Source organism: Columba livia, chromosome 3 (assembly GCF_036013475.1).
Source record: "Columba livia isolate bColLiv1 breed racing homer chromosome 3, bColLiv1.pat.W.v2, whole genome shotgun sequence".
Lineage (NCBI taxonomy): Eukaryota > Metazoa > Chordata > Aves > Columbiformes > Columbidae > Columba > Columba livia.
In genome coordinates this window covers 28783807-28811220 of record NC_088604.1, presented here as the reverse complement: position 1 = coordinate 28811220, position 27414 = coordinate 28783807, and the positions used below count along the sequence as shown (strand labels likewise).

Below are 27414 nucleotides of genomic sequence, written 5' to 3'. Positions count from 1 at the left end.
GTTTGGGTTTGTTTGGTTTTTTTAACAGATGGAGTCCATAGGTTGCAAGTTGTATTTAGTTGCATGGAATAGCAAATGTAAAACACACAGGACAAAACATTACTTTCTTTTTTTTTACTAGAATATGTAGTTAACTTATCAGTACATACTGATCTCCTCTTGAATGTCCAACCTGCTTTCAATGATTTTTCTGTTGTCTTGTTTTGCTCTGTAAACAAGTTAATGACATTCCATGCCTCACCTTAACTCAAAAAATACCCTTCAATCTTATTTTCTGTTTTTTAAAATGTATCTCAGTGGGTGCGGAAAATCCATGTTACAGAAATCATGGCTGTGTCCAAGCAAACATAGCGACTGTGTTAGTCAACATGAACACAAAAATAATAGAATGCAGTTGGGAAAAATGTGAATCTCAAACACTATATATACAAATTGGCTGGTGCAAAGTTGATTTGGCCAGCTATAGTAGAATATACATGTATATAATTTAATTTTAAGTACCGGAATCGGTGGAACTCTTCCACACTGTATGAAACCTCAGGACAATCATACTGAGCTCGACTTTAAACCATTAACTTGCTTTCTTTTTTATTTTGTTATCTTTGTTCCAATAAAATACTCTAAGCTTTTAATTTTGCAGGAGAGGGTGGGTATCATTGTAGAAACGTCTGGGACAATTGGCCAATTTGCATTTCCTCAGAGTTCTGACACTTAAATTATTATATTTATAAATTGTATTAGGGAAATAAATATTTTCTCTTCACCGTTAATGTAAAAATTCATAGCTCATATCTCTTTGAAAAACAACTGTCTCTGTTTCCAAAATGCAGATACAGTAACTGAACAGCTAAAATGCAGCTGTATGATTTGCAGACTATAAACACATGTAGATGCCACAATGCTGATACATTACACATTTGATCATCATGCTATGGCAGTTTATTTACACACGCAGCTTTTAAAAATATTCCTAAACTTTTACATTAGTCATGTTTACCATTAAAGTGGTTCCTACCTTTGGTAGAGAGAAGCTTCGTAAGAAGCAAGCATGTTACAAAAGAAGCAACTAAAACTTCTGCTGAATGGAATTGCTGCCCCTCTCTCATTAATAATCAATTCAGCAGATGTTCGCCTTTCTCTATTTTTTCTTTCTTTGGTAGAACATAGGCAGGAATAGATGTATTACGCTTTTGTGAGACTATGTCAAATAGCCCATTGCACGCAGATACCAGACAATTTTGGAGTTGGAGGTAATACTGAATGTGGTTACAATTCAGTATAACAGGTTTGCAATGTGATGAAAAAACTCTTGTATTATATGTCATTTTGAGGTGGATATACACACTGCTGAAGTTTTATTCAGTTTAATCAGTCAGAAATTTTGCACTCACAACACCTGATGGTTTGTCTATTTAATATAATACTACCAGCGGAGAGCTAGAAGACTTGTATTTATGCTCTCTGGACTACAACACAATACACCTTGTATTCTATCTAATGTGTTGTATAGGAGGCAGTATTTCTCACGTCATGAGTTGTCTAGTACTACTTAATTAAGATATTGATGCATGATTTCATATAAAGGTGTTAAGTTGGACAGAAATATATTACTTAGGATTTCCATAATAAATTATTTTATATTGAGTTCTGTTTGGACTGCATGATGAACAGTATAACTCAGATGATTGCAAATACATGTGTTTTAGGCATGTCAGTGTAATATCTAAGCAAAGTAGTTTTATAGAAGACATAATAACTTTTATTAGAAAAACTTGGAGGAGGGAGGAAGAGATGGTAAACGATTTGAGGTACACAAGTTGATTATACAAGAAAGTAGCAATACTTACATGTTGCATACTTACCTCATATCATGTTTTCATCATATTAGCAGACCCAACTATTGATATATTCATAAAATTTTCAAGTTTGAAATGGTGAAGCACCTGTTAGAAGACAAAAATGCACAACAATCACTAATAATACCTAGTGTAACAGTATTAAAAATACAAAAATTAACAGATTATGTATTTTACTTAATACATTACAGAGATACCAGTGTGTTTGCTTGCCTGGATGGGAAGGAACATTTTGTGAAAATGAATCAAATGAATGTAATTCAGAACCTTGTAAAAACAATGGCACCTGCATGGATCTTTTCAACAGCTATCGGTAAGCATTGCATTTTCTCACTATATCATTGTGTTTCAGGTGTGACAGACTTATACATCCAGTTATTACTTTATTTCTCAACGTGGGGAATAGAATGTTATTACACAAAGATGAGCAAACAACTTGTGTCATGGATGCACTGCTTCACTGCACATACATATTATGTCAGGAGACATAATTGTAGATGAAAATTTTAAATATGCATCAATTCAAAACACTTAGCAAGTAATCTAATCTGGAATTGTATTTTGTCAAAAAAAAATATAGGACCTCTTTCTGTCATGTATGCCTTGTAAGCACAGGAGATGCTTCCAAAATATTGAAAGTGGATGTAGTTATACAATTTTAAATGAGATTATATCATTACTGCCACCTAGTGGCTTAAAATGGCAACAAATCAGTAATTTAAAATTTAAAGCAACACTGAAAGTGAAGAATTTGACACTAACTGTACTATTTTTAACTCAAACCCCAATCTTTATTTCATGCACGAATTTACGATCTAAAAATTATTTATTTTTTTTTCCAATACTAGGATAAGATCTCCGTAAACAATCCGGCGGTCAGCTTCTGTTATTTGTAGCCAGAGTTTACCTTTATGATGTCAATACTGGAACAGTCCTTCTGTATCTGAATGTAATCTCTTAATAGATGCTGATATAGCTGCATAAAGAACACAGTGTAATGACTGTACACAGCACACAGTCTAGCTGTTGGACAGCGATTATATTCCTGGTAATATAGACAATAATCAGAAATAAAATATAACACAGCTGAAAACAGACAAATGATTCTGCAAATAGCCAAAGATAAATTTAACTAAGTTTAATAATATATAATATATAATTTTTAGCATTATTTTCTGTTCAGAATAAACCTGAAATACTTTGTGTTATCTTAGAACTGCATTTTTGCATAGTATTAGATGTTTTATTTTGGTAAATATTTTTTCAGTCCAGTAACAGAAAAAGAAGAGCCTAGTGAGGTTGAGAAAATCTGTTAACTTTTTTTTTTTTCACTTTTTAAATTTTATTGGGACATAAAACAATTTTTTTCTTTTTGTAGCTCTTATTTTTTGAAATGTGTAGTTCTTTGTATTCTACTAATGAAAAATAGTTTTATAACTGCGTCTGATCCTGAGGACATCCAGCCATATCTTTAAAATTAAATGTAGACTTTCAAACAGGATAATTGGTTCTTAACTGCTTAATAGAAAAGAACATTGGCATTCTTGGGCTGTGCCTAGGCATTGTTGTGGACAAGCAATAGTTTGCCTGGATCAAAGTTAGGCCAGGCACTGTTTCGGGAATGCAAAAGTGAGAGACAATACAGTTTCCTTGCCTGTGGCCATGTTCTGGCACTTTTTCTTTTCCTGGTGTAACTTTAGCCGCTGGCAATGATATTCAGAATTTTCTAAATTTCTTTGAAGTTGGTCCCACCACTGCTAGTACTTGATATCACTCTTAAATTAATGCAAAAGTTAGATAACATAGCTTTCTTTTATGCCTTTGATAATACTCACTAGTTTACTTTCTGTTAAGTATTTGCAAATCCATCTGAATACGTCAGTTCTTGACAAATTAGGTAATTTATTGTGGAGCAGCCTAAAAAATGTATTTCTATATATATTAAGAAACAAACAGAAAACAATGTTTATGTACCAAGCTTTAAACGTGTAGTAATGAGAATAATAACACAAACCATAGTTAGGGATTAAAAATGTCTCTTTTAAGTCCATTTATTTATCTGACACTGTTCATTTTTGAACCTTGATATGAAATCTTGCTGCCAAACTGCCAAAACTGAAGGATGAACAAGTATGCCAGAATTAAATTATTTTCTTTATGGTTTCCATCATAGGAAAATAAATCATGTCAATAGAAAAAATAGTTGCATATTTTTATTTTAAAAAATCAGAATAAATGTTAGAATAAGACAGATACCAAATCCATACTTAAACTTGAATTGTTAAATGTGGGCCATTTGTTACATAATTCCTGTTTCATTCTAGCTAATTTTTGTTCAGCTGATAAACTAAGAAAATTGTTTTTCTCACTACAGTTTGACACATGGCACAGCGAAGAAATGAATTTGGAATAGTTTCATGCATATATTTCCAGTGTCCTGTGAAACTCGCTCTAATCCTCACGACAGCATAATCTCTCAAATTATGTCCCTGAACCTTTATAGACAGTTGCATCTATTATCAGCTGAATTCCCTATTTCTCCTCTATCTGTTTAACCATATCTCCTGATGCTTCTGAGGTTTTGCCCTAATAACATCAAACCCTAATTAAAACCCTTGTGTCTCTTTTGCTGTTACTAGCTTACAGGGAAACTTTAAGTGAAAATCTCTTCAACTCTTCTTGCAAAATAATAAGCAACATAGCTTTATGGATGAGCTGGTGTTTCTAATGATGTAGCATAGTTTGGAAATTTGAAGTAACCATGATGACATTAAAACCTGGAGAATTAACAAAGTGCCTTCTTAAAGTGCTCCATTCTTTTTGTCTATCCACAAAGAATCCCACAGACTCATGCTATTTACCATCTTGCTTGAAGTTGTTGATAATTTTCTTTTTATAACATACCAATGGACTTCTCCAAACTAAACAGCAAATTAGACTTACTTAAGTATATGTCCTTATGCCATCTATTGTTCTTATATTTTTGTAACAGTTTTAGTGTTCGCTTCAGTAAAGTTGTCCTTTGTCAGATATTGAATCCATCCACTAAGATGCCATTTTATAATCCCTGTGTGAAGAGAAGTCCAGTTCTATTTTTATAACTGTAGTTTGTCCTTTTGCGTCTTTGCTACTTTTTTGTATATACACAAAAAATTTTACTTTTAAAAAAACTTTAAAAAATACAGAACCGTAATCTTTACAGCATCTTGGATCAGTGACTGGGACTCATGCTGACCATGTTAGTCAGTCTAACAGTGCCAGTCTTTAGCGCCAGAGCTCCACCCAGAATCTCTACTCCCTATAACTTTATAGGAAAGTATAAATTCCTTTCATTGTAACTTCATTAAAGATAAGTTTCTTGCAAATGAATATATAGATACATGTATCAGTTAGGAAATTAGTGATCTCCGTGGTGGGAATGTTTGAAAAGACTGACAAACTGAAAAAGTTCCAAACTCAGAATTACCCTTTATTGGATTGCTGATACTCATTAACATTACACATTGACAAAGGCTGATTCTTAATTGCTGTTAATCATTATCATTGTATGTACAACACCATTAGCCCTTACTATTAGTAACTGTACAAACCAATATAATTTGCATTTATATATTTATTTATATTTGTAAATGTATTTATCATTTATGTTTATACAACAATGCATTACTACGGAACTGATGCTGTTCAGCTAGTACTGCTGGCTGTGGCTGTTGATTGTTCTTAGTTGCTGAGTTCAAGGTAGTTGTCTCCAGAGTTCTCCAGTGAGGGAAGCAGGAACCACAGTGACCTGTCTTCTTTTTTCCATCTTTCCTCACTTGCCATGTTTTATTCTTCTTATCTCCTCTCCAAAAGTGTGATCTCATCTGCTCTTAACATCTTACTCTTGGAATAAGGACCCCTTCTTGTTTGTTTGTTTGTTTGTTTCCCAGACAGACATCTTTCCTACCTGCTCATTCTTATCCTTTAAATTTTACTTCTGGCACATGTTTTCTTAAACCCTCTTTGTGCAACTATATCACAGGTCTCTATTTTCCCCTTCAAAATTATGAGTATTATTTAGATATTTAAGCCTAGTTGTGTTACAAAATGCTGTAAGCGGGGTTAGAGTATTATGAAATGCTTATTCATTTTCTCCATCTATGCTTTTTTAGTGTGCTTATGTCTGGAACAAATTTTAGGCACACTTCCTTTATCCTGCTTCTTAGCACATTTTTTTGGATGCAGCGGTCCTCTTCTTTGGCTAGATATGATACAGATCTGAATTTGGTATAATGTCATGATTGGATCACATGTGGGGAAAAAAATTAGATAGTTTTGTAATGTTACTTGTATGCTTCTAATTCCAGGAGCTAGCTTCTTCTTTTCACGGGTGACACTGGCACTGCAACACTTCTTTTCCACTAACTTCTGCAAAGAAAAAAGTTGTCCAGTGTCACCTTTAAATATGAGGCTTAAGTTCCTGAAGAACTTGTGAGAAATTACAGATAATGTGAAAAAATCTTGTCTATATTTAAAGGCTCTTCATTTAAACCCTTCTGTTATTTATCCTGTTTTGTAAGAGGCCTTAGTTTTCCTACCCCCCCTTTAGAGTCCAGCTGAAATAATGAGTTGTGTTTCTATTGGAGAGTCTTTTGAGTAATTTCAGAACTCGTCTCTAACTGTGCGAGTCTTCCCTAGCAATGCTTCTTCAATTAGTAGCCATGCCATGATCATCTTTCTTTGTCTTTATTTAGATAATAATTTATGCCAACTGACAATCTGAGTAACTGTGCTGTCAGAGTTAAGCTTATTCTGTCTCCTTCCTGTTACTTTCTCAGTCCATTCCCAAATATAACATCCTGCCCTGTAGCTCTTCTCTTTGCTTCCTAGCACTTGAAGCCACATCTTCTTTTCAGAGTAAAAAACAATTTTCCCCTTGTGTGGTTCTCATTTGCCTTTACCAAAGACTGGTCTTCTATCATTAGAATGTATGCAATGTTATGCATACCATGAACTCTAATTATAGTACTGTTACAGAAAAGCAGCATGCCATTCCCATCCTCCCCCCCCTTTTTTTTTTTTCCCCTTCTGTAGAAGTTTCTTTGGAAAGCCAAGGTGAAAGCAGCCTCTGTGTTTTCTCAGAACTACAAGAGAATTGTTCTGTACCAAGTTGTCTAAGCAGTTGATTCTTAAATTAGGGATGGGTGAATACCTCAAAGATACATAAGTAAAAGCATGCATATTTATGCAGTATGTTTCTAAGATATGTTTATTTCTAAATGAATGGATATTAAACTATATTGGAGTTCAAAAGTAAATCATGATATGATTTTAATTTGAAAACTGAGTTCAGTCTGCCTTCTGTTTTTACTGGTACTCCTTTAAACTACTGCTGTACTCTTTCTTAGTTTTTCTCACCCAGAATCAGTAAGCATCTTTTCCCACAGATGGGGATCAGCTTGGCATTTAATGGTCCCAGATGCCAAACTCTGGAACATTGTTTTTCAAGCAGCATCTGGCTTTTTAGCTGGCATTTCTTCAGGGTTTTTTGGCCAGCTCTTCCTCGCTTGCTGCAGAAATGTTTCCCAAAACATTTGTATGTTGCACTTCTGACTTACCTTTAGGTTTTACTAATTTTTCTTGTTTGTTTTTTTTTTTTTTTTCATCTTAGTATCAAGTTCCGTATGTGCCTCTTAGTCAAAACTATCTTTGAAAGATTTATGGGTTCAGTCAGGAGATTTACTAATGAATTAGCTAAAGAAATTTGTGGAAGTGCAAACAAGTGTTTCCTCTAAAGACAGCAAGTGCTTTATAGTTTCATCTCTGGTAACACTGCTAACGACTGGAAATGTGTAGTGTGCTGCTTGTTATACTGCAGTGTGTGAAATAAGCTTTAGGGATTTCATTGCCTTTGGCAAACAACAAAATATCACTATGCCATCTCAGGAGCATCTACTAAAAAGTCACTGACATTCTACACACCTTAAGGCATATTTTGGCCACTATTCAACAATTTTCTGAAAGGATATCAGCATTTTTATTAAAAATCCCAATGAAACAAGCAATTTAAAACAATGCATCACAAGTATCTGGAAAATACTGTGCCTCGGCCCCAAACCTTGGCTTTTCCTTTCTGAATAGTAACATTTGTCCTCCTGGTATATTTAATCATTACGTGACATAATTTAAATGAATGTTTTATAACATCTTTTGGTTATAGACACACAAAAAGAAATGAAATGATCATTTGATGAATTCATAGGTTAAATGAAGGGAGTAAAAAACAGTTTCTAAAATGAGGTACTTGAGGCATATCTTTGAAAGTGCATGAAATCTGATAAAAGTTACCCAAATTCATTGTAGCTGTAGGGTAGTTTAAACACTTTCAGTGTAAATTATATACACATACATGAACACAGTTAACAGACAGCTAACAGATGAAGTCATCTGCACAGCAGTTTCTGAGCTCTGGCTTGAGATATGCCAGATTTTCTGGGAACTACTTCTGGGGTCATCAGAAGACTGCTATGAACACTTTGAGGAGCTTCAGGATGCCTGCTGCTCCTGGTAAGGGATAGCTGCAGGTGGCTGTGACTGATAGCAAGCTGTAGCAGTTTCCCACAAGCTTTGTTTTCAACTTCTCTTGATCAATGGGAACTTTGAGCTTTTTGTTTCCAGCTGACCTGTCATTAGGGACAGTCAAGCATCCTTTCAGCAAATACTGGGAAGAGTGTGTATAACCACCAAGCCTAGAGCACAGAATCGACAGAGGTAGTAGTGTAGAAGGGGGATGGAAACTCTGTTGAGGACACTATGTACTTAGGTAGTGAGGTGCTACAGGGCACTATCGCTGGCCATCCACAGGAGCAAATACCCCAGCACATTAGGGACCTCCAACCAGACTGAGTTCCTCAGGGCAGATGTAATTCTGCAGATCTGGGGCTACAGAGATGTCTGGGGCCTCTTGCTGAGGCTAGGACCAGAGGATACAGTGTCCTTGCCCTACCAGAGGTACTTGTGCGCTGAAAGCTGCCAAATAAATGATCTGCGGGAGGCAGATGATTAGAACATCATTATCTCCAAGACCCTATGGATACAGGAACCTGAATTACTAACCGTAGTGAAGGAGGACCAGGCAGAGTCTGTGCTTATGAGATTTGGAAATGGAGACTATAGTGAGGATGAAGGCTGAAAGCTTGTGACATCAACAACAGTTTGAGGGCTCCTGTCCTGTCTGCAGCTCTGCAATGACAGAGTAGGTTCAGTGACTGGGTAGCAGAGGAGCTACTGTTCTGGGCAATAACAAAAATTCTGCCAGCACAAAGTATTCTTTGGAGGGGGGAGTGCAAATTAAAACTGGAGTGGATAGAAATAAGATAGGTAATGAACAGCAGAATACCTGAAAATGTTTTCAAGACAGACTTCACTGCCTCATTATTTCTAACCCAAATCTGTTGTAATACTTCTATTGCAAAAGATTTATAATAAACTCAATTTTACTCGTTATTTTACCCTTCACCTAAGAGTTCTCTAAAAGCATTCAATTTTTTATTCAGAAAACTTCAGTTAAGTTAGAAGTTTAAACAAACAAACAAAAAATGGTGCTGACACTTTTAAAATGGCTCATTAGAAATGAATGGGAAAACCATCTGTCATTGTTAGCTACAAATTAGATGTTTCATGCATGGTCAGTGTCTAGTACACACACAAAGGAACAAAATCTAGAAAGGATTATGGGCATTGCTGCTGACACTATATCCTGTTGAACCATGGACAATTGGTAATAAACAGTATCACATAAAAGTACAGGATGTAGATCAACATTCTCTTTACTGTAAAATCTGTACTGTTTTCCTTTTATTTGAAAGGTCATTAATAAAACCTACATGTTGTACTTGTTAAAACAGAACAGATATAATCAGTTTCATAGGTATTGTTCCTTTTACCTACCTTCTTAAAGTAATTCTGAACTGGTTAAGAGTGAAAAGTTTTGTAAATTAATTGTGTCAGATTTAATGCCAAGGTGTTAGCTATGTTTATTTTGTACTGATATAACTTTTCAGCCAAAACAAAAGCAAGATTTCATCTTCAGTTATGAGGCATTTTCTCTTGAAGTAAAGAAAGATTTTTGGAGAACAGCAGTCTCAATTTCCTTATTACCAGTAACATATAAGACTATTTTGCAGCGAGCATTTTCTCTGTTTTGGGAGACAAGAGGACAAAACTGAACCCTGACTATATATTGAGTTGTAGCATAGGTGAATAGATTTTAGTGGTGTCAAGCAGTTCAGTAGTGAAATACTACCTAACCCAGAGAGCATTTATTTCCATCAGTTGTGCTCAGGTACCTCAGATGAGCAGATTGTTTTACCATCATTAGGTCACTGGGATGATGAAAATAACAGACATGAAAAAGAATTCTGCAAGACTATTAACAGAATAGAGTAAAAACTAGCATATGTGAAACTGACAGTATATAGCCTATTTAATGGAAATAAAAAGAAAGAGAGTTCTGTTTTAGTTTGGTTTTCCATTTAAGATGCAATAAAAGAAATTAATGTAAGACTTTTCTTTTAAAAAAATCTGTCCTTAAAAATGAAGATTGTGCTAGAAACTACAAAATTGATTTTAGAGAAGAGCATAATTGTGTGTTTAGAAAATATGTGTTTGAGAAAGTGTGAATTATTCAGCTAAAGCAGTTGCATCTTTGAGATGGTTGCTTATATATGATAGTACATCATGAAATATATGTACACATGCACAGGTTATGTGAAATGGTTCTTGTATAAAAAAACTACATACAATATATATATAATTAGAAAATCAATATAATCTTCCCCACCACTAGTTTCTGTGGGTAAATTTTAGTTAATAGTCTTTTTGGTTTTGTCTTGGATTTAAACTGTTATGTTCTGTTAGATCAATAGAAGTAATATAGGAAAGTTTATTTATACTGATATTACAGACAATATGCTTTGGAGGTCCTCTATAAAACAGTGTTTGCTCCTCAGCAATAGCAAGAAGACTAATGCAGGATCTGTAATTATCATATTTGCTTCCACCAAATGCAGGTTTGGATGAAAGAAAAAAAATCTATCATCATAATTACAATAGGAAGTCCTTATCTTTGAAGGTCACAAGTAGAGAAAAGGGAGCACACATACAAAAGTCACATCTTTCTAAGAGTATCCATAAGTATTGGAGCTCTTAGGCTCGTTCATTCCCTATCTGGAAGGGGCAGTGATAAAATTTTCATAGGTTTGTTCTATTGAAAAATCTCAGTGAGACAGTCACAGCAAAAAGTTGGATTGTTTATATTACAATAGATATCAAAGATAGATAACTGACTTTAGGGGAGCAATTGATTTTTTTTTTTTTTTTTTTTTTAATTTTATAGCTTAACATCAGAACAATAATCTTTTTTAAGGATAAAGCTATTTTTGAAATGCTGGTTGCCAGAACATGACAAGTTGAATTTTGTTTTTTTCACAGATGCTATAGTAGGGAAATATCCATCTCATCTTGTGACCACAGTATTTGAGGAGCATATATAAAAATATATTTATGACTTTTAATACTGAGAAATACTGCCTGAGTTGAGCTTAAATATTCTTTCTTTTCCTCTTTTCCTATTGTTTGTACACTTGGAAGTTCTGGCAATCCTTTATAAAATATTTCATTGGTTTATCTAAATAATAATTCTTTGGCAAACTTAAGCAAGGCCTGTGTTAGATGATCTTTGGTAAATTTAGTTGTGGCAAGATGAAATACTATTGCCTCATTTATTTGTTAGAGGTTACAATACTCATACATGCTCATACATGATTAGGTTAATGGTAGGAGAATATAATTTGGCATATTAAATGATTAAAGGAGGTCAATTTGTGCAAGACATCGTCCTCTTTCTCGTCCTCTTTCTCGTCCTCTTTCTCGTCCTCTTTCTCGTCCTCTCTGCGCCTCTTCTTTTTCCTCTTCTCTTCATAACAAATGTGAGAACAGAGGCATCCTTTCTTCTTAGTCTTTTAAAAAATATTTCATAGGCTTCTAGTATTGATGATGACAAACTCTGAATCCTTTCCAAATGTTTTATTTCATACAGGCTTCTTTGAAAATCTAAATTAATTATGTTTAAATTAGCATTATGAGGGTTGTTTGCATGATAAGTGATTCACCAGATAAATTTTGGTGTATAATGGAGTACTGCCGAGTGTTGAAAATGCTTCAATAGTGTTCTTAAATGTATAAACATTGGTGCTATATGTTTAAGTGATGTCCTGATGTATTCTGCTATACTACATACTGCAGCCATCCTTGATTATCAGTTGTTTATAGGCACCTAACTGGTACTAGTCATAAAGTATTCAATGTGTTCTATACTTGGAATGAAAAAAAAATTCATTTATTCAAAGATGTAGGGTTTTTATGCCATTGCTTCCATTCCTGGATTTGATAGTGCTTTGATGTCAGACTGAGCCAAAGACCTACAGTTTCTTCTGTGATATACCTCCTTGGAATTTCAGTGGACCCAAGGTAAATATCAAGTGACAATTCTGAAAGTAGCTTAAAAATAGGCATAGAACATTGAAAAAAAATGATACAGACATTGTGCTTAAATGACGAAAGTGTTTGCAGAATTCAAAATCAGGAACATGAGATAAATGTTTTTGTGTCATCTGTTCAAATCGTTCAAATTGTTGTGCAGAGGTCATTTGCATAGAGTTCTGAATTGGTGTGCATTCCGTTATTTTTCATATAAAATTTTCTAAATGTCTCAGTAATCTATCTTCATGGTTAGATTTGTATTGCTCACGCTTCGTAAAATTTCAGACTTGCAGCATATCATCTACCATTTAATGTTGCTGTGCTAATTATTGCTAATAAAAATTAGCAGTTGTAATTACCTTTGCTTTGTCTTCTTTTATTGCCTTCGGTGGAAGGAACAGACCAAGAAAGATCTCCTTTACTCCCCTAGAGCAAAAGTACCTTCTGTTGTTAGCACTCTATCTGAAGAGTTCATTTTTCTTTTCTGTAATCAGTGCCATCTCTGCATACTAGGTGAAGAGCTTTGAAGCTAATTGACAGAACTACTGTTGCATTGCTAAACTTTCCAAATTTAATAAATGTCTCTTCTGCATGGACTGGCTTACAGGTGATAGCTCTTATTTTTTCAGTGCAGCATTCTTCTTCCTTTCAGATTTCTCAAGTCAAAAAGTACTTGTCTCAAAATCAATGGACTAAAATGCAGTAAGAGTTACCTGTAACTCTCAGAAAATATCAGAGCAATACAAACTGAAAAAAGTCATTGAGCTAATTTCCATATCAACTAGGACTTTTACACTGAAATCTAGTAGACAGTAAGAGATTTCCAAGAGGAATTAGTGCTGAAAGTACCAGTTTCAATATGTGCAGCAATAAGCCCAGTACTGTCAAATTCGTCATCAAAGACGGGCATTAAGTTAAGATGGATGAGCACAAGCAAACAGGCAACTAGGGAGATGGAAGTCTTTTGTTCAGGAATCCTTCAGAGATGGAGAGTCTTCCAGATAGCTGATTTATTCAACAACTGAGATCTAACAGATTTACTTTACATAACATCAGCTTATTGGAAGCTGCATGACAACTGTCTCCCTCTTATTTTTTAAAGAATGAAATAATATTTCTTTTTTATCTACCAAAGTGAATCAGTACCATCAAAGATACTGAAACCTTGGAGAAATGTTGCCTATTAAAAAGGATGCAAATTACATATTTTCCCTCAGATTGCTGGATGGAGTCTTGAGTTACCTTGTTGCTGTTTTACTGATGTTGTTCCAGTGTGGGATGAAGGACACATAGGCAAAAAATGCAGCTCTTGATGTTACTGACAACAGATGGTACAATAAAAAAAGAACATATGTCCTTTTACATTTGCATTTTGTCAGGAACAGAAATAAGTCTAAAGCAGGTTTACTTAATAGATGTTACTCAAAACAACAGTTTCATATGCCAGAATGCATAGACACCCTATATGGGGGTCTGTAGTAATCCATGGAATTGACACTGCTACTCAGAAGATTTTACACACTGAAACAAATTTAGACAGATCTTTCTCTTTTCTGTGCATTGTGTGCTGAATTGCTAAGCTGCAGTCCAAAAGTTTTACGTGACTATGACACCCTTCTGATATATCTTAGGGAATTTAAGAGAAGGAAGTTCCTATTTTTTTTAAGGGATGAAGTAGTGTTTTTAAATATTTTCATAATTTGTTTTAAAATCCTTGAACATGTTAAGTAGATTTTCCTAGAACTCTAATTAATAACCAAAACTGTGTAGCAAAAGTAAAAATAACCCTCCCAAAACACAGAAACTTTTTTCTTTAAATTTATTTTTAATGAATTCCTGCTGCACCTAAGACAGGAATTTAAGGAGGTAAGGCTGATGGGAAGGTACTTTACCAATTGTTTTCTCCATGGTCATGGACTATGAACAAGACTGTTAATATCAAACCATACTGTGTTTTCTGGTTCCAAGCCACATGACCTGAGTGACAGTAATAATGCTCAGTTTTACTTGTTTTGCTGTCGTCCTTAATTAAAAGTATTCAAAGTATTTAGTGTTTGTTCTTCTTAAGCACATTCAATTCTAATGAGTGACAGTTTTACTCTTGTTTTAAAATTATTTTATTTTTTCTTGCCCAAAACAGGAAACAATGCAATTTCGTCTGTCTTTGTAGACTGAAGGATTTGCTGCAAAATCCTTCTTGAGATAAATACGCAAATAGTTAGATAGACCTGAAAAGAACCTTGGTGTACCTCATCTCTGTGGTCTAGTAGTCTGAAAGTTGCATCCAGTCTAATGTAAAATGTATCTTTATGTCGTTTTAGGAATATGGAAAAAGAAAAAATGCTGTGTTCAAGAATTTAGAGTTGAAAGTTGAAATCCCCTTTGTTGGACATAAAATTCTGTTTCCTAAATAGGAAAAGTGTGCATTGCAGCTCAACTAGAGCTTAAAGTAAAAGCTGAAATATAGCTTGTTTCACATTGAGCTGAATGTTACCATGTGATTGTGTGAGCTCATTGCTTCAAATATGCTTCATGAAGATCTGGAAAACAAGCAAATAGAACTTCGTCTATTTGTTCCTGTAAAATATTATTTTCTTTGTGTCACGTTCCTGAATACACAGATTATTAGGAATACATTTTCGCGATTTTTACTAAAGGAAGAATGTGAGCAGAGGATTATGGGAACAAAAGTACACAGAACAGAGAAAATATATCCTAAAAAATGAGAAAAAGGACAATGATATAAAGACTAAAGCAATTAAACTGGAAAGAAAAGAACAGTGCCTAATCCCTCTGAAGTTTTTCTTTATGTATCAGACAGGCAAAAGGCACACTTACACAGTATTATAGTAGCAGAAACATAATTGTTTTATCTCTCTTTCCAGCAATGTACCTCCCAAATCCTTTTTCTCTGGTTTGGGGTCAATATCCACTTCTATTTCTAGCTTTAAGAACAAGCAAAATCATATTGTATTTGCAGATTTCATTTATTTTTTTGTTTGTTTGTATTGTGTTTCATGTTTTCTGTGTAAAAGGGTTTATCCTTCTGATTTCTAATTCAGAAATTTAAAAGCAGAAAAAAGATGTACCAATCTGTCTTCAGAATGAGAAAATACAAATGTGTATCAGGAATATATTCTAAAAGCCTAGGTCTCACTTTTGAAAACTGTAAAAGCTAAGGAGAAATCAAGCAGTTGCTGTGGAGCTTTCTATTTATAGTATCCTACTTTGAGTAGGACATGATGAAAATTCGCAGTTGTAGATCTGATACACTTCAGCCTTATACCTGCTTTTTAAAAGACAATTATAATTTTTATTTTTTCAGTACTCAGGAATACATAAAGCTAGAGGGAATAAGTATTTAGTATTGTGGTTTTAATTATTAAAATGACATAAGCTCTAACAGATCCACTTACCAAAAAAACTCTAAAAGCCATTTCTTCTTCAGTTCTATGAGAAATTTATTGTGAACTGGTCACTGTTGAACTACCTTTTTAGTAAAGGAATACAGCTGCCTCTGAAATATCAGGGATTCATAGCATATCAGATTGAAGAAGACAGCATAGCATAAAAGAAAAAAAAAATAGACTTTTAGATAATATTTTCAAATTTGAGGAAACCAGTTTGATCGAGATAGTTCTTTGTATATGTGACAGAGAACCTTAAATTCATAAACCTACCTACACTGTTTCTTTTATAGCCAATGATGATAAGTAGAAGGTGAGATTCTTTACAAAACCCACTCAACTCATCTGAGATTTTAACTTCTAAGTAACTTACTTCTCTCCAACAGCATCTTCAAAGTGACTTAACTCATAATGTACAAACTTCGAGTGGTTAGAATTGCATAGTTGAAAGACAAGTCTTCTCCCAACTCGTATGCTCTGTAATGTTTCTGTATGCCAGATCCCACAGCTGTCTAGGAGAACAAAGGCTACTCCAGGGTGAGTTTTAGTTCAAATGGCCAGTAGATTTTTTCTTTTTTTTTTTTTTTTTTTTTTTAAAGTAAATCTCCCACATGTCCAAGTTACTATGCTTTAGTTGGCTCAAAATGTCTAATGATCCTATACGTGCAAACCAGAATCTTTTTGGATGAAATTAAATTAGAGTATATGCTCACATTGTATCCTGTGCATTAGAAATACTACTGGATTTTCAGTCCATGACACAAGACTAGAACTTATCTGAAGTAAACCAGGCAAAACATATATAGTGGTTATTTTGGGTCTGCACCATCTATTTTGCTTCACACATCATCTGTATTTGTGCCATACTATATGGACATAGTCTTTGGCTCTTTTCTTTCCTCTGTGTCATCCCAGCATGGAAAGAAATGTCCAGGATGGGCAGTGCAAAGAAGACAGACTCCGCTGCATAGGCTCAACCAGTGAGACACAAATACCTATCTTATTACTTTTTAAAATAGGGCTACAATTATGTTTGGCAAGAGGAGATGCTGTTCCATTACGACCCCACTAAGAAATGCATTCAGACTCTACATACAGTATCACTTAGAATGACGTATTGGAAATAATACTATAAAGAAGAAGATAGTATACAATCTTACACCCCTACAGGGAACCTCGAGTTGTGTAGCTTCAAATAGACCTCCCATCAGGGCCAGAATGCCATGCAGAGCCTGTCTATGGAAAGATTACCCCATTTTGGTAATCTTACAGAATTTTACAACTCAATTCATCCTTTCTACTGTTAAATAGAAAGGATGTTCACATGAGAACTTCTTGCTACAGTCTTAGATAAAGGCAAGGACACACAGCTGGTGCAGTCACATATGCTGAGACTCCTCTGTTAAAATTATCCAGCAAAGTTTATCCAGTGGTCAAAGGATGCATGCAGCACAACACAGACCACAGGGCCAAGTTCTACATGTGTTCTACAAAACCAGGACAACATGCTACGTCACCCAGCACAGTACATGCCTGCTCAGGTTAACTGTTCCATGGATCACTAATGCCTTGATACAGAATGGTATTCCAGCCTGGATCACTACAGTTGTCTTTGCAGTGGTATGCTACATGTTTTTTGCAGAAGTTCTTGATACTTTCTTTTATTTGTAGAACACGAATTGCTGAAATGTGAGACTTGGTTTAGTATTCTACTGCTTAAACAACTTCCAATACTCAACTATATTCACATTTCTACTGAGCTAATGGACAAACAGTAGTAATATATTGTTCCTTTTAGATATTAGCAATGCCTTTTGGTATCAAACTCTAGCTTATTATTCAGTGCTTTTGCTTTGCTATTGCTGAATAGATAATCCACAATGCATCAGTTGGTTAAGTTGCATAAACAGTTTGAAAATTAATATATTCAAAATAAATAATAGAATGTTTTACAGATAACAGTGTTAACTTAGGAAACATGTTGACTTGCATAATATTCAACAACCTTTATACACCATGTGGACAAAGGAGAAGAATGAAAGTTGTTTCAGCCAGTTTAACCAAGTGTCTTAGGACATACTCTGTCTAGATTTACTGTAGTGTTCTTTTACAGATTCATTTTATTTCTGAGATGTAATGGTGGCAAGGTCCATTGCATTTACAGTTCATGAACTATAGTATTAGTCATCATACTACTACAGGTATTTTGCATTCCATGATGCAAACTTCTCAGACACTTAGAATGACTAGGCATGCAATGAAGAGTTCATCTCTGCATATTTGTTATTACCTGGTGCCACTCCCCAAGTATTTTATCTATGCTTTTTTAGCCAACACTTCAGATTCAACTTGGAAGACTTCAGGTGGTGCATATAATTCCCATAAGCCAGCATCTACATGTCTGTTAAATTAATAAATTTTTGGTGCATGTGTGACAATAGTAACAGTTTATTTTTCTTTGATTTGTTTCCAATCACTATTCTAATAGCTGATAAGGCAAATGGAATTTCTTTTGTAATTTAACTCTGAAATTGATATATGCCTACCAATTTACTCTGTGAAAGACAAATTGCTCTTTACTCACTCATGAATTATTTGGAAACAGGTGAAATTTCTTCTTGTGTGGCCACTTTCTTGCTGTACACATTTACACACTTTGGAAAGATATTTATCACTTGGTCATGGCAGATATGAGTATATTGAGGAATCAAAACCACTGGATAATATTTCTTCCCTTGTTTAATCTTTTTATGCCCTGGACTTCACTAATGAAATGGAACCAAGCTATTGTTTATATCACTGCTAATAAAACTTCTCATTGTCAAATTGACAGCCCAAGGAGCTGAACTACCTTATTGATTAACCACAGCAGTGGTACATTAATACCACTTCCTTACACTGAAATGAGAAGATGAGAGACTAGTTCAGTCTCTGTGCTCAAACTGATAACTTGGTTTACAAAAAGTGGTGATGACTACTGTAATAGTTGTAATATTAAAGAATTATATTGTAATAATGAAGGATGTCCTAGTATTTTTCAAAGGCAAAGCTGAAAGTTTTATAATTGACATATTGACTTGCCATTGTTGACTGGGACAGCACCTAAACACGTCTGGAATTTTATTAACAACAATTAAATACATGTATTTTTACTTTCTTTCTAACCTAAGAGTTAATAACCTAATAGTTGCTCAGCAAAAATGCAAGCAACAAGCCATGCGATTCCTAAAAAAAATTATGGTCCCTTAAGCTGAGATACTGCAATACTTTCACAGTGCGCAGCACTCCTTACAACAGTCCAGTGGACCTTGAGGATTAGTTGTACGCCTGCACTGAACTCCATGATTCAGTTCAGGAGTTTGAAGTAGAAAGCACTGGTGTGGAAAAGATCTTCCTGTTATTCGCATTAACCAGAAGTTTTCTGGCATGCCACTGAAAAGTGCAATGAGTAAGCAAGTTTATAACATTAGAATGAAGTTTATAACATTAGAATGTTTTATCTGAGTTTACAAGTTGGTAAAAGAACAAAAAGAAATTAATTACTATCTCATCTTTATGTAGTCTCACAAAACCAGATATTACCTTTTTTTTTTTTTTTGTTTTTTCCTTGAGAATCCTGGAAATCATCTTGATTTTTCATCTAATGCAGTGAATGAAACTATCATTTGGAAAAAAAAAAAAATGATGTTTGGGGTTTTGCCTTTTCATCAGGCAATTTACAAGAATATCAGCTATAGCAGGTTAATTGATAATCCACAGTTAAAACACTCTGTTCTATATTCTGTACCTTTAATACTCCTAACACCTCCTTACCTTGTTTAAGTAACAGTTCTCATTAAGACTAAATGGTGTCTTGACTCTTAAATCTGAGCCTCGAGACAGGCACTTCTATTTTTTTTTTTCTATTTAATGGGGGCACCAGCAATTTCTTAATAATACAGATAAGAGTACAATACAACTATGCTGTTAATTGTCTGATTTGCATTAAATTGACCTTTGCATCTCATTTGGTTGCTGGCATGAAACTAGGGTAGGACTTGATAGTTGTGTAGTGTAGGAAATTACTGTGCTTTGGTGATCTCCATCTGACATAATGTTCCCTGTGGTTAAAGAGAATAGTTTGATAATTCAAAGGCAGTTACGAAACCCTGAAGTGAAAAGAAGGAATGGAACATGTTTTATGTTTGGTTCTCTGCACCTCAGTGACACCCATAACAGTAGAGCCAGTTAGGAAATGAACCCTGTTCTCCTAACATGAAGTGAAGGACTCTACATCTAATGAGCTTTCCAAGCTACAAATGAAGCATAGAGAAGGTAATACATACCACTTTGTAGTGCTTCATTGGCAGTAATTTCCTCAGAACTTCATAAATGAAGTCAAGAAAAAAATGAGCAGTTCTAAAAGAATTAAACATCTGAAATATTTGTTCTGACGGATCTTTCTACTTTGTCTAGTGTCAGTGAATTTGAGATACCTAATTTGTAGTAGAGGCTTGTACTTTGACTGATTGATTACTTAAAATAAAAGTAAACAAAGTGCTGAGGAGTGCATGCACTGTTATTCCTTGTTATTCAGTGGGGATTTCTTCTAGACACCAAACTGATGCTACCATGTATAGCAAAAGCAAAAAGTTTGTTGTTCCTAAACAGAGATTAACAAAACATTTATGGATGATGGCAGAGCGGTGGATGTGGTCTACCTTGACTTCAGCAAAGCCTTTGACACAGTCTCCCACAGCATCCTCACAGCTAAGTTGAGGAGGTGTGGTCTAGACAATAGAGTAGTGAGGTGGGTTGCAAACTGGCTTAAGGAGAGAAGCCAGAGAGTGGTAGTCAATGGTGCGGAGTCTAGTTGGAGGCCAGTAACTAGTGGAGTGCCTCAGGGGTCAGTACTGGGGCCAATATTATTCAATATATTAATTAACGATTTGGACAAGGGAATTGAGTGTACTATCAGCAAGTTTGCAGATGACCCTAAGCTGGGAGGAGTGGCTGACATGCCAGAAGGCTGTGCTGCCATCCAGGGGGACCTGGACAGGCTGGAGAGTTGGGAGGGGAATGACCTAATGAAATTTAACAAGGGAAAGAGTAGAGTCCTGCATCTGGGCAGGAACAACCCCAGGTTCCAGTATAGGTCGGGAAGTTACATATTAAAGAGCAGTGTAGGGGAAAGGGACCTGGGGGTCCTGGTGGACTACAGGATGACCATGAGCCAGCACTGTGGCCTTGTGGCCAGGAAGGCCAATGGCATCCTGGGGTGTATTACAAGGGGAGTGGTTAGTAGATTGAGAGAGGTCCTCCTTCCCCTCTACTTCGCCCTGCTGAGACCACATCTGGAATATTGGGTCCAGTTCTGGGCCCCTCAGTTCAAGAAGGACGGGGAACTGCTGGAGAGGGTCCAGCGTAGGGCAACGAAGATGATTAAGGGAGTGGAGCACCTCCCTTATGAAGAAAGGCTGAGGGAGCTGGGGCTCTTTAGCTTGGAGAAGAGGAGACTAAGGGGGGACCTTATTAATGTTTATAAATATATAAAGGGTGAGTGCCATGAGGATGGAGCCAGGCTCTTCTCAGTGGCCAACAGTGATAGGACAAGGGGTAATGGGATCAAGCTGGAACACAAGAGGCTCCACTTAAATTTGAGAAAAAACTTCTCAGTGAGGGTGACAGAGCACTGGAACAGGCTGCCCAGGGAGGTTGTGGAGTCTCCTTCTCTGGAGACATTCAAAGCTCGCCTGGACATGTTCCTGTGCGACCTCACTTAGGCGTTCCTGCTCCATCAGGGGGATTGGACTAGATGATCTTTTGAGGTCCCTTCCAATCCCAAACATACTGAGATACTGTGATTTATTTGTAACCATATTTCCAAAAATGTGGTTTGCGTGCTGTAACTGATAAATGAGTCTTGAAGTATGATTTTTCTCATAGTTGCTTTAAGAATGTCTGTATGCCATTTGACAGTTACAACTATTTTTCTTCCCATGAAATACATACAGTAACCTGATTTATGAATACTTATTGATAAAACACTCAGGACTTTCAAATTATGAAGTTCCTTAGTAATACCTATTTAATTTCATGTGACATGGAAATTATACCCTCTGAACCAATCACACAGAATATAAAAATTTCAAAGAAAACACTGTTTGTTTTTTAAAGAGGCCAAGTTCACCTTTTGTCTAGTAAGCAATACCCATGCTTTATAGAACTAATTTATTCTCCATTGAATGACCTATTTATTATTTAAAACCCATTATTTTTCTCAAATTAGAACTATAAAGCTATATTTGAATGGCTTAATGCCTGAAATCAATATAATCAAAATAAGCAGGAGCTGGTATAGTTAATCTTGTATTGTCTGTTGTCCTGCAAAATAGTTACAAATATATGCTGAATTTAATTCTATCTTCAGTGAAAGTAAAACCACAATACTTTGTACCTTTTAAAGCATATAGAACCTTCTTTTATTGCTGCTAATGAGGATATTTTCTCTGCAAACTTTGAAATCATTAGCAAATTTTTATCTTTGAATTTTTAGAACCTTATCATCAAATTCATGTTGCAATTAAAACAGATGTTATCTAATTAATGAATGTAGATTCTTTACAATTCAGATGTAATGTAGTTTTGGTCCAAGTTTTTTCTTCTGTATTGTTAATAACAGGTCTTCACAAGACCATACTAAAAAGAGAAAGAACATAATGAGAAGAGGATTCTTCTATCATTTAACCTCCTGTAACCTCCTTTAACCTCCTACCTTCTTTCTTTAAAGTGTACTGAATACTACCTGGTGCATTTCATCCCAAACACTGAAATACCTTCTTAGTAGTTTCATACATATGGAAATACATCATTATAATTCTGAATCTTAATTAAATTTACATTCCATGTTTGATAATTTGTGATGGTGTTTCAGTTTAAAGAAACTTCACAGATGATTCTGTCAGCATTAACTAAACCAAATGGTTCTGCAAATTGACAAATCCTGTGATTTAAAATAAGTCATTCTGCTTTTGCTCAAATAGATTTTGGGAGAAGAACCTGAATATAACTTTTTTACATAATGTAGTCTGATACAATCAGGAAAAAAAAGGCTATGTACAGAAGAACATGTTCGGATTGGTGTTTTTTTCTTCTGTTTTGGTGTAGTTTGTCTGTTTGTTTTTTGGTTGGTTTGGTTTGGTTGGTTTTAAACGGAACTGATTGGGCTAAATTGCTGACTTTCATTCCTGTACTGCTTTAAGCTTTTTTTTTTTTTTTCCTTTCAGATGCACGTGTAAAGTAGGGTGGACAGGACCGGACTGCAGTGAAGATATAAACGAATGTGATTCTGAACCATGCTTAAATGGAGCCACCTGTTACGAATCTGTTAAGCAAGGACAGTTTGTATGCATTTGTCCTCCATTTTATACTGGTGACTTCTGCCATCAGCGCTTCAGTCCCTGTGAGCTGCCTTATAATCCGTGCATAAACAATTCAACCTGTTTGGCACAAGTTGATGGAAATCCAATGTGCATTTGCAAAACAGGTAAGAACTGGTATGGATAATCTTTTCTGTTTTGCTGCAGAAAAATCTCAAGTACATGTTGAATTTAATGCTGTCTTCAGTGAAAGTAACAATATATACCTTTCAAAGCACATAACACCTTCATGAATTACAGCAGGTTTATCACTTCGGTTAAAAGACTGGTAAGATAGCTGTCAGTTTGTCTGCTATTCATTTCTTATATTGTAGTACTTATTAAATCTATGATTTAGATTCCAGCCCTCAAAATTACTATTTCTGAGTCAATTGATAGGACAACATAGAGATAGGCATGCACATGGCCAGCAGAGCTGACAGGCTAAATTGATAAAACAGGGGAAGAAATAGACAAAATATATGCAAATTGTTAAAGGTACAAAACTTGGAGCAAGTTGGAAATGGTTCCTCTTCCTGCTGAGCTGTCAAGAAGACCTGGCGCATCAGGGGAGTAATCTTCCTCTGCCTAGTGTGTAGAGAGGGTTGTTCTCCGTATACACAAGTAGAACCACAACAGGTGCTGACAGCTTTCCTGGGTCATGGCTTAAAAGATGTGTTCTCTCCCTCAGTGTACAAGAACTGCTGAGGTAGAAGAGAGCAACAGTTTACCTGTGCAGAACATCACTGTGCAATTCTATGTAGCAAATGAAGAATACATTAACTAACTAAACCACAGTGAAAATTTAAGTAGGGACAGTACAATTACTGAATTTGGAATTTAGACAGGATTTTGAAATCATCACTTTTATAGCTACAAATGGCAGGGTAAAGGGGTGTCCCAGGGATCAATTCTAGTAAATACCTTAATTGCAGTGTTACACCAGAGAGGTACTACTCATGGTTTACTAAGCTGCAAAGATGGGGAGACAATACATAAAGTCAGCAGAATTTATAGTTTATTTTTTACAATTAAGGTAAAGGTTACCACAAATTACTGAGTTAAAAAACCCTCACTGGAGGTATGCGAGTTGCTTATTGAAGCAGCTTTTAGGAAAGCTACGTTTAAAAACCAGCTTTTAATACAATCTATTGATTTTGAAACCTTTTTCAGAAATTATCTGTAAAGAGACATGTAGTTCGAGTTATTTTCTTAGCATCCCTTAGAAAAGTCTTCTTTTCAAAATGTTTTTGTGCACAGATTTTCAAGAATCAAAAAAAATTGCAGCCGAGATTCTCAAGAACTTTGACAGAATCTTCAAGGATTCTTGAATATTGCAGCTAGGAATATTCAGGGAACTAGCAGGGGAGTTATGTGAACCAGTAACATACATGGCTAAAAAATCTTGAAAAATGGAATATATCTCAATATTGAAAAGGGGTTAAAGGCATCATTTATGAAATGAGTTAATAATTTGTGTTAGGAAAAATGCAAAAATTTATTCATGACTCTTATCAAAAAAAGAAGATACAGCAAAATCTAGAAATTTAATGAGAGCAGTTTATGGAAATCTATCTCCACAGCTGTCTTCTTTTCTTTTATTCTTCTATTTTTGTCTGCCATGTGCCAGCCTTTGTCTCCCAAAGATCCTCTCACAATTACAGATCTAATCACAAAGGGCAACAACACTGACATAACTAGATTACTCCAAGACACCTGATTTAGCACCAAATGGCATGTTGATTAAACAACTTGCCAGTAGTTAGTGGTCCAGTCATTACAAAGTATGAATCTAGTTTAGCAATAGTTACAAAATGTAACTGCGCTAACGAATTCTAAAGATTATCTTCAGAAAACCATATCTGCTATAGCCTGGGGCACTTCTTTATAAGAAAAGAAACAATACCCACTGACTAAAGCCAGCTGGGATTGGAATGCCATACTAGGACAGAGAAGACAAAAACTGATAGAGTATAAATTGAACTAAATCAAACTTGATGTAAGATGTTATCTTAGGACTGAATTATTACAGCAAATTGGTAGGGAGATAATGAAGTAATGATTAGTAGTAGAATAAACTGTGTATCTTTGTTCTTGTATATATGTTAGGAAGTTACAGTTGTCTGTTCTTGCTTTAAAGGTTTTTAAAATTTTATAAATAAAATAAATGGAAAAGCTTTCTTTTGAGGTGTCTGCCCTTAGCTGTAGAAGTTTGCTTCATGGAAGGAGACAGATTATAACATTTGTAACACAAAATCAGGCTCTCGTGTCATAGATTCTGGAATAGTGTTAGACAATGAGTTTCAGTTTAGTTGTCCACACAACCAGGTTAAACAGTTTAAAAAATTGTAATCTCTATAATTGTATGCTGGTATATTCATGGTTGCAAAAATCTTGTTAGGGCAGGTTGTTACTGCAGAAGTTTAGGACTCACTGCAGTCAAGTAAGTTTCCCAAGAAGTGTACAGAGAACACCTCTTATTATATACTTTGCCAGTAATTGATAAGCAAGAGTTTGATCAAGGCAACTGGGAGGAGTTGGCTTTTTGAGCTATTATATATATACACCCAGCATTGAATCCTGCCATTAGTTTCTCCTGAAATGCTACATACTAAATGCAAATGAAGCAGAGGAGGGAAGGACAACTTAAGCAATAAAACATTCTACTATTTGCCCTAATTTATCAACATGCTTTTCTATTCTTAAAGAATTTCATTCTTGGAATTAATCTTAATAATAGAAATGAAAATTTAGTGTAACAGAAGAGAAAGGTGAGGAACATGAGCAAAGCTATAGAATATATGTAATGTTGAAATATTTGTAGCTGAGCCTGGGCAACTGTCCATAGATTCCCTGGAACGTCTACATGCAAAAGATCCCAAGAGCAATTCAACTGCATACATAAGTGAACTAGAGGGTTGATAAACTAGGGGATGAATATTAGACCATGCTATTCTAGATAAAGCCAAGCACAAAAGTGTTAGTTTCATAAAGGCGACCCAAACAGAAGACAGGACAGTTTGGTAAAAATAGTGCAGCTTTCTTAGAACAATGGTGTTCCAAGAAAGAACAAAATACTGAAAAATGTATATTAAAAAATAAGGAAAATGATGAAAGGGCATGCAACTACTGAATGCAAGACCAGGTCTCTGGCTAGGACTGTTGAACAATAACAGGTCTACTTAATCATGAAATGGGAGAGAAAAGGTAACAGTTATCATGGAGAAATGTGAAACTCATGGAAATACAAACTCATAAATATTACAGAGAACTGACAGGACAAAAAGTAAGTTACCAACATAAACTGTGGGCCAGAAAACATCTAGTGTTTTCTAATGAAGACTTCTTTTAACAGTGATTTGTTGTTCTGTGAGAATTATTATTAATTATACGCAGGAGCTAAAGCAAATTGTGACTATAATTGAAGGATTGGTTTCAGATGCATTCTCCAGAGACTTTATTTTCCAAATTTGTTGAAAATACAGTTTGAAACCTTCAACAGATATTCAGAAATTATTTCACTTAGATCTAGCCAGGAAAGTTGTTGAACAGAAAAAATCCTGTTAAGAAGAAAACATCAACTGCTTTGATGTGAGCTGATATTTAGATCATACCAGCAGAGATTCCTCTCTAAAGTTTTTCCTACAACTCTGACCAAGACACTAAATTATTTCAGTAATTATTTTATCTAGATAAAAATGAGCCATGCTATTCTAACTGTGATTTTTCATGAATTCTCCACTCTCGTGAAATACTTGGAAACCCACAAATTAATAATATGACAATAGAAGTAATTTCGATCCTTGTTTCAGTATCTAAAGAAGTACTAATAACAATTATTTTCTAGTTGTTTTAATAGATAATCCAGTAAAGACTTCATCATATTTGTAGTAATATACACTAAATTTCAGTGGCTGTTTTTATGGTTGTTTTAATTTAATTTTCATATCTAAATGGTGTTCAAAAGCACTTTGGTGAACACCATAAATGCCCTTCAGTCAGCCTGCTATGAGGGGTTGTGTTTTATAGTCACTACAATGCAAATAGTTTCTTCATTGTAATGGATTTGTTACTGCATCAGTTGAAACATATGTATTCAATTTGTGTAAAATTGAACTAAGTAGCTATAGTTTGTCCACTGTGTATCATTTTATTATGACTGTGTATTTAGTAGAAAGAACACTTATTAATGTGAAAGTTTTAAGACTTAGTACACTATCTAAGAGCAAAAGT

General features: G+C 35.0%; 1 protein-coding gene across 1 annotated transcript in view; it reads left to right on the top strand.

The window, feature by feature from the left end:
* Positions 1-27414, top strand: part of EYS (eyes shut homolog) — an 870368-nt gene that overhangs the window by 379650 nt on the left and 463304 nt on the right. Inside the window, exons 22-23 of the mRNA XM_065056200.1 lie at positions 2048-2169; positions 23050-23309. Coding sequence (XP_064912272.1) covers positions 2048-2169; positions 23050-23309 — 382 coding nt within the window. The remainder of the gene's footprint in view (positions 1-2047; positions 2170-23049; positions 23310-27414) is intronic.